The 13,434-nt window shown below is 36.3% G+C and overlaps 1 protein-coding gene across 1 annotated transcript in view; it reads right to left on the bottom strand.

Annotated features, from left to right (window-relative positions):
* Positions 1-13,434, bottom strand: part of LOC149800843 (uncharacterized) — a 103,239-nt gene that overhangs the window by 72,278 nt on the left and 17,527 nt on the right. The window contains exon 4 of the mRNA XM_089954855.1: positions 8,326-8,425. Within this exon, the coding sequence (XP_089810981.1) occupies positions 8,326-8,425 (100 nt within the window). The remainder of the gene's footprint in view (positions 1-8,325; positions 8,426-13,434) is intronic.

Genomic DNA, 13,434 nt, shown 5'->3' with positions numbered 1-13,434 from the left:
TAGAACTTTATACACTGGACTTGTGATAAAACTCCTAGGACTATTTGGGATTTAATTTACAATACTGTAAGTTAATTTTAAACTTTCATTTTGTATTCTTGGGAAATAAATTATTTGTTGAATATGACAAAACTTCTTGGTTTTCATTCTTTTCTGTTACTTAGTTCAAGACTAATAATATGACTCAGCAGGCACCCTACTGTCTTCATGTTTTGGATTGAAATTACTTCACCTATACTTATATTTATAGATATGTCACTCAGCAGGTACCCTACTGTCTTCATGGTTTTGATTGAAATTACTTCACCTATACTTATATTTATAGATATGTCACTCAGCAGGTACCTTACTGTCTTCATGGTTTGGATTGAAATTACTTCACCTCTACTTATATTTATAGATATGTCACTCAGCAGGTACCTTACTGTCTTCATGGTTTGGATTGAAATTACTTCACCTATACTTATATTTATAGATATGTCACTCAGCAGGTACCTTACTGTCTTCATGGTTTTGATTGAAATTACTTCACCTATACTTATATTTATAGATATGTCACTCAGCAGGTACCTTACTGTCTTCATGGTTTTGATTGAAATTACTTCACCTCTACTTATATTTATAGATATGTCACTGAGCAGGAACCCTACCATCATCATAGGTGAACCATACTCTTACATCATGCATTTGATCTTAAAGTAGCACTTAGTAGCATTTCCAAACTCCATGGAAATTGTTACTTTATAAAACAATACACAGTAGCAAAATTCTAGTGGAGGACTTAAGTGTCATGAACATGCAATGTCTAAACCTGAGACATTCGATACACACATTCATACATGTAATGTCTAAACCTGAGCTATTCAATACACACAGTCACACATGTAATGTCTAAAGCTGAGACATTCAATACACAATCATACATGTAATGTCTAAACCTGAAACATTTAATACACACAGTCATACATGTAATGTCTAAACCTGAGCCATTCAATACACACAGCCACACATGTAATGTCTAAACCTGAGCCATTCAATACACAGTCACACATGTAATGTCTAAAGCTGAGACATTTGATACACACAGTCACACATGTAATGTCTTGCTGTTGTTGTTGTAGGGTTTAACACCATTTTTCAGCACACGATAGGCCATACATGGTGGCCAGTATTAATGGTGGTGGAGGAAGAACCAGGGAAAACCCTGGAAAGAACCACCGACCCACGAGAAGCTACTGGCAAGCTTTCTCACATGCCCAGATTGGCTGAATCAGAGACTCGAATCCACGCAGACAGAGGTGAGATGGCAGTGATCCGTAACGGAGAGCGCTTTAGACCACTCGGCCACCCCATGTTATGTCTAAACCTGAGACATTTGATACACACAGTCACACATGTAATGTCTAAAGCTGAGACATTCAATACAGTCACACATGCAATGTCTAAACCTGAGACATTCAATACACAGTCACACACATAATGTCTAAACCTGAGACATTCAATACACAGTCACACATGTAATGTCTAAAGCTGAGACATTCAATACACAGTCACACATGCAACGTCTAAACCTGAGACATTCAATACACACAGCCACACATGTAATGTCTAAAGCTGAGACATTCAATATACACACATATAATGTCTAAACCTAAGACATTCAATACACACAGTCACACATGTAATGTCTAAACCTGAGACATTCAATACACACAGTCACAAAACATAACCACTGCACTTGCATTTGACACTATTACCAGCAGTGAAGACCTTGGGGTATCACACTTTGTAAAACTGACAGAAGAAAAAGATTATCATAAATCATGGTAAAATAGAAGGAAAGAATACAGACCATTAGTGCATAATTCCTTTTGTCCTTTGTTGACCTTTTATGTAAGAATACCAAGTTTATAAAAAACAAATCTAGCTGTAACCTGTCTTTGAGTAAGTCTAGCTGTAACTCATCTTTAAGTAAATCTAGCTGTAACCCATCTTTGAGTATGTCATGCTATCAACCTATCTTGGAGTATGTCATGCTGTAACCCATCTCTGAGCATGTCTAGCTGTATCCCAGCTTTGAGTATGTCACAAAGTAACCCAGCTTTGAGTACGTCAGGCTGTCACATTTCTTTGAGTATGTCACACTGTAACTCATTTTTTGAGTATGTCACATAGTAACCCATCTTTCAATATGCCATGCTGTAACCCATCTTTGAGTATGTCATGCTGTAACCCATCTCTGAGCATGTCTAGCTGTAACCCCAGCTTTGAGTATGTCATGCCTTAATCCATCTTTGAGTACATCAGGCTATAACCCATCTTTGAATATGTCACTTTTTAACCCAACTTTGAGTATGTCACAAAGTAACCCATCTTTGAGTTTGTCATGCTGTAACCCATCTGAGTATGTCATGCTGTAACCCACCTTTGAGTATGTCTAGCTGTAACCCATCTGAGTATGTAATGCTGTAACCCATCTTTGAGTATGTCATGCTGTAACCCATCTTTGAGTTTGTCATGCTGTAACCCATCTTTGAGTAACCCATCTTTGAGTTGTCATGCTGTAACCCATCTTTGAGTATGTCACGTTGTAACCCATCTTTGAGTTTGTTATGCTGTAACCCATCTTTGAATATGTTACAAAGTAACCCATTTTTGAATATGTTACAAAGTAACCCATCTTTCAGTATGTCAAACTGTAATCCATCTTTGAATATGTCTAGCTGTAACCCATCTTTGAGTATGTCAGGCATAATGGTATCAACAGGTACCCAGGTACATGCCCACTCATAATTACCTGGCTAATTAAATTAGCTATAGGGTACCCATTTAGTCTATGAAAAAAACAAAAACCACCAAATAAAACAATCCCCTATGTTTCTGAGTTCAGACCGAACATTATATCTAGCAACATCAGGAGCAAAGGAGACACAGAAAAGCAAGTACAGTTCGAGGCTCATTTCACATGACAGTGATCCACCGCCATCTACTGATCTTGATATTGTCGATGTGTGTGACCATTTGTACAGTTTCCTTATTTTCTTTTTATAGTAACTGTACATGACATGTTTGGAAGAAAAAAATTTTTTTCTTGAATCTGGAACTATGTGTCAAAGATTAATTCTGGTTTGATACACAATTATGTAGCAGACCAGTCTATACTTAAAAACCATATTTTCAAGTGAAACTGGCTTTATCAATGCAACTCGTGGATGTTATATGACGGAATCATGTTAGAGGAGATGGATTTTGTTAAACTGAAGAATATGTTGCATCAGGAAAAGGATAAATCAATAGCACTTTAGAATTTGTGGACTTGACATTATAACCTTTGAAAGAAAGTTGAATATGTGATTTAGACTAATTAAAGTGAATGTCATGTATAAATAATTCATCATTTTGTTTTGTGTCTCTATTCTTGTACTAATCCACATGGATTTAGCCGATTGCACTTTTTGCCACTCATATTAGTAATAATTACAATTAAACCTCTTGGAAGTTTGGCAGTTCATGTTCACATTTAATATAGTTTCCCTTTCATTGGGTACCCGGCTAACAAATCATGATATCGTTAGGTACCCAGTTAACTTTTTCTACAATTCTAACATCTCTAGTCAGGCTGTAACCCATCTTTGAATATGCCACTCTGTAACCAAAGATGCCAAAGGGTACCCAGGTACTCACCCATTAATAATAACCCAGGTAATAAAATGAACCAGGTACCTGTTTTTAAAAAAATGTATTTTAAGTTCAGATTAAAACACAGAATAACAATTACAGTTCGAGGCTCGTGTCGTGTCATTTATTCATCATCACAGGGGTTCGTTTGGTTGCTTACAATTTACTTGTCTTACATGTACTATATAATAATACAAGTGAGGACACTTCTCTCCTTTCTCGTGTGACCTATTTAAGAATCAACACTGATATTTAAAGCTAGACCATACTAACTTCGTGCCTGTCCATGGTTCGTGCCTAAGTTTTCTCGTGACTTAAACACACTTGTTTTGAGATCCTGATGAAATTAACTAGGCCAATACGTTTCGTCAACAGTGACAGTTAGTACAGATTAAGAAATATTCCACAAAATAAAATTTTAATAATGCTACAACTCAAATAAAAGAAAGCACAATATAAATGTCCAGTTTAACTGGTGCCATTTTTGTCTCAAGTTTGTGGCCCTGGAGCAAGTATTACTGTTTAAGTCAGGGCCGCTGTTCATGTTTGTTTACTGGACTCTTTTTATAAGCGGGAAACCCAGCCCAAGACAGATATTTTTGTCACTGCAAAGGCAACGCAAAAACTTGGTTACTGTAACATGCACTTCTTATACCATGATAGGTAAAAATGAACGAAATGGACAACTATACAGAATGAAATTTTTCACTGAAATATTTAAACATAAGGGAAATATTTGTTATTACATAACACTGAAAAAAAATCTAATATAAATTGACCATGTGTACAAATATGGCAATTTTACATAAAACAGTTCCAAGAAAACAGACAGGATTCTTGAATGTAAAACAACTTGTCATAGATTCATTCTATTTTGATACTACATATGTAGCGGACCAGTCAAAATTGAAAACAAATGGTGCCAGATATCATTTTAAAAAAACAGAATGTGTCAATGTGACACTTGGATGTTATATGACTGAAAAATGTTAGAGAAGGGATTTTGTTAAACTTAAAAACATACTGCATCGGACCATCGTAAGAGATGAACCATGGCAGGTCGAGAATACTACAACATCATTTTTTGACTTTACAACTATTCGCAAAAGTTACTGTAGACATGTACGCTAGTTAAAGTGAGTGTTGTGCAGAAATAATTTTTTCTGTGCTATACTCTTGTATTAGCTACTAATCCACATGGATTTAGCTGATTTGTGACAAAAATATTATTTTAATTATACATTAAATAAAATAAATATGTATATTTTTCATAGTTAACTGTAGTTATGGCATGAAATATAGAGAGCTCTTTTTATGCTCAGATTACGCTTTAATGCCACTTATATTAGTAATAAATGATGTTTATACCTCTCTCGGGGGTTGGCATGTGTGAACCTACAACAAAGCAGTTCAAGTTCACATATAATACAATTGCAATAAGGGTTGGAGGGTGTCAGCAGTAGTTATACTGTCACTAGTGTATCAAGTTTAATAATAGGGGTTGGAGGGTGTCAGCAGTAGTTATACTGTCACAAGTGTATTGAATTTAATAATAAGGGTAGGAGGGTGTCAGCAGTAGTTGTACTGTCACTAGTGTATTGAGTTTAAAAATAAGGGTAGGAGGGTGTCTGCAGTAGTTGTACTGTCACTAGTGTATCGAGTTTAACAGACAATGCATCAGCTGGGCCAGTAATGGCTGCTTATAACAGTAGAATAAGGCAGTTAGTTGGAAGAATGGGCATTGACCATGGGCACACAACAGTAGCCATCCCAAGTTGGTTCAATGGTAGGTTTCAAACCTGCATCTTTCAACTGCATGTCCTGTGCACAAACCACCGAGCCATACAAAATCTTACCATCATCTGTAATGTCCAAAGATCTTCAAACACAGAACTTTTATCCAATTCTAACAATTTTGGAAAGTTTGGTTGAAAAATGGCCAAACTTTAATTTTCTGCAGCAGTACATAACAGTGAAAGTCATAATATCACAATGGGATAAAAGTTTTTACAAGTAAATTATGGATTTTACTGCTGCAAATGTTATATGACTTAAATCATGGATTTTACTGCTGCAAATTTTGTAAGATTTGATCAATGTGAATATATATTACATTCAATATATGAGACAGCATGTTACATTCAACCTGCGAGAAAGTGTGCTACATTAGACCAATGAAGAAGCATGTTACTTTTATGATATGTTATTACGATGTGTCTTTCCAGATGCAAGATTTTTTACTTCAACTTAGTGATACGCCTAACCCCGACATCAACTGTAATGCACCTGAATCAAAACCTTTCCTATAAAACCATTACACGAAATTACCTATAATGTGCCTCAATCAAATTTTTCCTCCAAGAACATCACATCAGACCTGCCAATACTAAAAAGACTTTTCTCAAAAAAATCACATCAGACCGGCCAATACTAATAATTTCTTCCAAGAACATCACATCAGACCTGCCAATACTTTCCTCCGAGAACATCACATCAGACCTGCCAATACTTTCCTCCAAGAACATCACATCAGACCTGCCAATACTTTCCTCCGAGAACATCACATCAGACCTGCCAATACTTTCCTCCAACAACACCACATCAGACCTGCCAATACTAACAAGTCTTTCCTCCAAGAACATCACATCAGACCTGCCAAAACTAACAAGAATTCCTCCAAGAACATCACATCAGACCTGCCAATACTAACAAGTCTTTCCTCCAAGAACACCACATCAGACCTGCCAATACTAACAAGTCTTTCCTCCAAGAACATCACATCAGACCTGCCAACACTAACAAGAATTTCCTCCAAGAACATCACATCAGACCTGCCCAAACTAAGAATTTCCTCCAAGAACAAAAAATCACATCAGACCTGACAATACTAATAATTTCCTCCAAGAACATCACATCAGACCTGCCAAAACTAACAAGTCTGTCCTCCAAGAACATCACATCAGACCTGCCAATACTAATAAGTCTTTCCTCCAAGAACATCACATCAGACCTGCCAATACTTTCCTCCAAGAACATCACATCAGACCTGCCAAAACTAACAAGTCTTTCCTCCAAGAACATCACATCTAACCTGCCAAAACTAACAAGAATTCCTCCAAGAACATCACATCAGACCTGCCAATACTAAGTCTTTCCTCCAAGAACATCACATCAAACCTGCCAATACTAAGACTTTCCTCCAAGAACATCACATCAGACCTGCCAATACTAAGACTTTCTTCCAAGAACATTAACATCAGACCTGCCAATGCTAACAAGTCTTTTATCCAAGAACATCACATAAGACCTGCCAATACTAAGAATTTCTCAGCAAGGCAGTATACACTTCTCCATAAGTTTTACAAATTTTCTGTAACATCTAACACATCATGATGTACTGATATTGTCAACTTGGAAAACATGCATTTGAACAGGTCAGGAGTGTGAGAATGAAGCAGCAAAGAAACAAAAATGTCCAACTAGAAGTTTGTGAAGCATACATAGACCTTAATTACCTACTGTACAGTTTCAGAAATTGCAATTTCAAATTCCATGGCGCTCAAAGTTGTCTTGCTCATTCTCCCAACCTGACATAATCTTGGGGTTTATTTTTAATTTCACATGGAGACAGCCATCATCTCAACCCCCACAGGAGATACTGAAATTACCACATGATGACCAATAAACATAACGGTACCATTCCTGCTTTCCCACCCCTGAATCTGAACTTACCTTTTTAAACGTATGTGCTGACTGTTTAATATTTCAAACACTTAAAGTCTCTTTCATCTACAATGTACTTGGTTCACTGGGTGCAATTTGTAGAAAATGCTATTTAAGCAACAGCAGGCATTATGATTGAAAAATATTAGCAGTTTAAAGCATCTGAGGTACTCTTGGAAAGTTGGATTGGTTTCAGGATGAACTCCACTGAATCTAATATGAAACCTGCACACTTGGATCAAACACAGGCCAGTTATCCAGACTTGATTTGCAATGACAAAATTTTCATATTTTTTTCTACTATTCGATAAATCCATAATTACAGGTCATTTCATTAAGACTTATGGTCAAATTGTAAGTGTTTGTAGGTCTGTCATATGACATCAACCATGTTACACGTAAATCCAAACTTCTCCTCTATGACCATGAAAAGAAATCACCAGTAACACATGTCATCCCAAACTTCTCTATGACCATCATAGGACATCACCTGTAACACACGTCATCTCAAACTTCTCTATGACCATCACAGGACATCACCTGTAATACACCTCATCCCAAACTTCTCTATGAACATCACAGGACATCACCTGTAACACACCTCATTCCAAACTTTTCTATGACCATCACAGGACATCACCTGTAATACACCTCATTCCAAACTTTTCCAGCAAGACCATCACATAAAATCACTTGTGATACACCTCACCCATTAGCCCTCCTCCAAGAGCATCACATGACATCACCTTTTATACACCTTGCCCTAAACCTTTCCTTTAAAACCACCAAATCAAATCATCTGTGATACACTTCATCATAAACCTTTCCTTCAAGATCATCACATGACATCACTTTTAATTAAAATTTTTAGAAGTTCAAGCTTTCAACTTGTCCTGTTAAGGATAAATCATTTAAATGATTCACCTGTCTTTCCAGCTGGATGATTTGAGACTTCAGAAGAGTGACTCGCCTTTCCTCAAATCTCTCATGGCTGTTCTCTTTAACAAGCTGTTGGTATAGGGATCTGTTGGGGAGAAGTAAATATGACCAGTCAGGTATACAAGAAAGCAGACTGATATTTATATTACTAACATAAATTAAACATGACCAGTCAGATATACAAGAATGCAGACTGATATTTATATGATAAATTAAACATGACCAGTCAGATACACAAGAAACCAGACTGATATTTATATTAGTAAGATAAATTACACATGACCAGTCAGATATACAAGAATGCAGACTGATATTTATATTACTATGATAAATTAAACATGACCAGTCAGATATACAAGAATGCAGACTGATATCTATATTACTAAGATAAATTAAACATATCCAGTCAGATATACAAGAATCCAGACTAGAATCAAGTTGAATCTTATAAAAATCCATTAAAATTTGCCACTGTGGAGGCTAGTATGCCTCTTGACTATAATCTGCAGGATGATCAATTCTAAGCCTTCTGTCTGTCATCAGAGAAATCCTTAAAAAGCAGAGCTCTCTATGGGATTTTTTAAAAAAAGAGTACTGCAAACAACATGCTATATGTCTGCCCCATTTTTAATAGTGCTCTGTGCTGACAACTGACACATTTGTGCAGAAGCCATTCTTTAACTCAGTCACAGCAACCATATCCTTTAACCTTTTCACCCCAAAAGGGATAGGCTTCTTTCTCGTCCAAAGTTTAAGCCATCCAGGAAGTTTGGTAAATCCAGAAAATTTGGTCCATGTAGAAAGTTTGGTCCAGATTTGAATATGGAACTAATGTGATTGTCTGGAGATAATTTTCTGCTTTCAGACAAAGTAACCTTGACCTTTGACCCCCCAAAAAACTGATAGGCTTCTCCATTACCTTCCATCCAAAAAGCTGGGTCCAAGTATGTGATATACAGCTAATATTACTTTACAGAAACCATTTTTATTCTGTCATTCATTAACTTTGACCTTTGCTCATTTCATGCCAAATCAATAGGCTTCTTCCTTAGCCAAAGTGCAAGATATCTGCAAAGTCTGTTTAGCCATAGGTGGTGAAAATCTCATTTATTGTGCTGAACCATTTATCTTCTGTCAGTCAGTCACAGTGACGTTTACCTTGAACCTTTTGACCATGAAAATGATATGGTTTTTTCTTACCCTAAGTGCAAGCCATCCAAAAAGTGAAGTAAATGTTGATTGTGGATAACTTGAGTTACTGGGCAGAAACAAAACTGGTAGCAGACAGATAGATATGAAACATCATAAACAATACACTCTTCGTTTTGGTGGGCATAATAAAAATGCCAGTCCTGAGTCAAATTTATACAAAGTCTAGAGGTCCACTGTCTAGGAAACCAAAAACCAACTGTTTTACCCTAAGACCAGATGCATTGCCTTGGAAGCAGGGACCCACTTCCAAAAGTATTCTGGAAGGGATTCTTAAAACTGGACAAAACAAATCTTGATACTTAAGTGAGAAAAAATAAAACTTATCAAGCAAAAAAGTTCAATTGGGTAATCAAAAGGATCAAGTATTCTATGAAATTGCTTTACGCTTTACATACTTCTAGTAAAAGATGGCAAATCAGCCTTGAAAGACCTTCATGCCGGATTCTTTTTTTTTGCTTTCTGTTGAATGTTGTTATTTGGGAATCATTTTAGGTTTTTCTATTTTTAGCAATGGTGGCCACATATGATGACTGATCCATATCATTTTTACAAAATTGAATGCCATGATGTTTTTCTGTCAAATTTGGTCATATTCTGTTGAGTGACCTCTGAAGAAATTTGATTTAAAGGTTTTTCTATTTTCGGTAACAATGACCATATTTGATAAGGGATCAGCGTCATCTCAATCAATTTAAAAAAACTTCATGCCAATGTATGATCTGCCAAATTTGGTCAAATTCAGTTGAATGCTGTTTAAAGGTATTTCTATTTTTGTATAGGGGTGGCAGCATACCTGATGATGGCTCAGCATCATCTGAACAAATTTAAATGACCTTCTTATTAGAATGCTATCTGTCAATTTGGCCAATTCCTGCTGAAAGCATTCTGAGAAGAAGTCATATAAAGTTTTGTTATATTTCTTGATGTCAAATAAACCTGAAATAACTCCATGCCAGGATGCTACCTGTAAAATTGGGTCAAGTTCTGTTTAGTGGCTTTTGAGATGTGACTTGAGGTTTTTCTACTTTCAGGAATAGAAGCCATATTTGATGGCAGATCTTAATCATTTGTACCAGTATGCTTTCTGTAAAATTTGGTCAAAACTGAAAGCATTTGTACCAGTACGCTTTCTGTAAAATTTGGTCAAAACTGAAAGCATTTGTACCAGTATGATTTCTGTAAAATTTGGTCAAAACTGAAAGCATTTGTACCAGTATGATTTCTGTAAAATGTGGTCAAAACTGAAAGCATTTGTACCAGTATGCTTTCTGTAAAATTTGGTCAAAACTGAAAACTGATTTTTGAGACAAATTTCATTGGAAGGTTTTTCTAATTTTAGTGACAATGGCCATCCTTGATGAATAAATTTAAAAGAACTTCACACCATGATGATATCCATCAAATTTGGTAACTTTGTTGAGTACTCACTGGTTTTGGAGAAGTCATTTAAAGTTTTTATTGATTTCAGTACTGGTAGTCATGTTTGGTGGAGTCAAATCATTTTAAAAAATCTGAAAGACCTTCATTTCAGAATGCTTTATGTCAACTTTGGTCAAATTCTGTTCAGCAGTTTTTTTTAAAAAAAAGTTATTGAAAAGTTTCTTCTAATCTGAGTAATGGTAATCAAAGCCCTGACAATTCTGTCATTCAGTCCTACTGATAACTCCACTTCATGAACTCTGCATGCTTCCTGCCATCTTATCACAACTAACCTCATGTAGCACAGGCTGAGACGCAAGGAACGCCAAAGATATAAAAATATGTACTGTTTAATAATTGTATACTAGTTGCTTAATTTAAAATTTGTATACACAACTTTTAGATCATTTCTCCTTCAAATACATTCCCAGATCACAGAAAAGTTAGGGATATAAGCCTGCTACCTCTTGAATTCAGCTCCACTAAAAAGACAAAATGTTTATCTTTCCTGTCTATTTCCTATAGACAATGGGAAAAAACTCTTGCCCATTACCCAACTTGCTACCACCACATGCTGCTAGTTTCTAAGCTTCATTTCCACATAAAAACTCCTCTAAAGCCAAATTTGTGCTAAATTTGAATCATCCATAAAAATTATCAATTTATTTGGATTAATATTCATTCCTAAACATGTGGTAAATATTATTTTTTCAATTTTGCAAATATTTTGTGTTTTTTTTACACTTTTGCAGACTTTACAATTTTTAAACAACATGGTTCAACATGTTATCATCGATGCAGTTTCTATTTATGATTTCACACACAATGCCTATTGCTCACTCACCCAATTAGTAACAGGTACTGTTTCAGCAATTTATTATCATGCAACATCATTAATTTCTACTATTTTGTTGTGTTTTGTTGTTGCAATGAAACCCATTGATGAAGGGTAATATACGCATGAAGACATGCATACATCATGCCTTGCGTGTACAACACCTACTTCATCAGCATCATGCAGTGTGTGCTATATAACCCCAAGAGTGTATAGACTACAATACAGCAAAAGTCAACCAACTTAGGCAAAGAAAGAGGGTGAGAGTGACACAAATTTTAATCAGGGCATTTTACTGAAAGATCAGTCCATGTTTCCAGGCCTATACCTTTCAACATTTAGAGAGATCTTAATGAAAGATTTTCCAACTTAACATGCCAAAGACTATGTACAATTACAAAATATGGGGATCTTAGTGAGAAATCTGACCATCTTGCCAGGTTTATGGCTTCTTCATCTCTCTACAATCATGGATATCTTAATGGCAGATTTGCTGGTCCTAACATGCCTACAGCTACATACCATTTCAATTATTTAGATCTTAGTGATAGATCTGCCCATCTTGCCATGTATAAGACTACCAAACCACATAATTACAAGGATCTTAGTGATAGATCTGCCCATCTTGCCATGTATAAGACTACCAAACCACATAATGACAAGGATCTTAGTGAGAGATCTGCCCATCTTGCCATGTATAAGACTACCCAACCACATAATGACAAGGATTTTAGTGATTGATCTGCCCATCTTGCCATGTATAAGACCACCCAACCACATAATGACAAGGATCTTAGTGAGAGATCTGCCCATCTTGCCATGTATAAGACTACCCAACCACATAATGACAAGGATTTTAGTGATAGATCTGCCCATCTTGCCATGTATAAGACTACCCAACCACATAATGACAAGGATCTTAGTGATAGATCTGCCCATCTTGTCATGTATAAGACCACCCAACCACATAATGACAAGGATTTTAGTGATAGATCTGCCCATCTTGCCATGTATAAGACTACCCAACCACATAATCACAAGGATCTTAGTGATAGATCTGCCCATCTTGCCATGTATGAGACTACCCAACCACATAATGACAAGGATCTTAGTGATAGATCTGCCCATCTTGCCATGTATAAGACTACCCAACCACATAATGACAAGGATCTTAGTGAGAGATCTGCCCATCTTGCCATGTATAAGACCACCCAACCACATAATGACAAGGATCTTAGTGAGAGATCTGCCCATCTTGCCATGTATAAGACTACCAAACCACATAATGACAAGGATTTTAGTGATTGATCTGCCCATCTTGCCATGTATAAGACCACCCAACCACATAATGACAAGGATTTTAGTGATAGATCTGCCCATCTTGCCATGTATAAGACCACCCAACCACATAATGACAAGGATCTTAGTGATAGATCTGCCCATCTTGCCATGTATAAGACTACCCAACCACATAATGACAAGGATCTTAGTGATAGATCTGCCCATCTTGCCATGTATAAGACTACCCAACCACATAATGACAAGGATCTTAGTGATAGATCTGCCCATCTTGCCATGTATAACACTACCCAACCACATAATGACAAGGATCTTAGTGAGAGATCTGC

The sequence above is a fragment of the Sinohyriopsis cumingii genome, chromosome 4, assembly GCF_028554795.1.
Source record: "Sinohyriopsis cumingii isolate HCF-2022 chromosome 4, ASM2855479v2, whole genome shotgun sequence".
NCBI lineage: Eukaryota > Metazoa > Mollusca > Bivalvia > Unionida > Unionidae > Sinohyriopsis > Sinohyriopsis cumingii.
The sequence above is the reverse complement of the archived record's forward strand: the minus strand, read 5'-3'. Positions and strand labels throughout refer to the sequence as shown.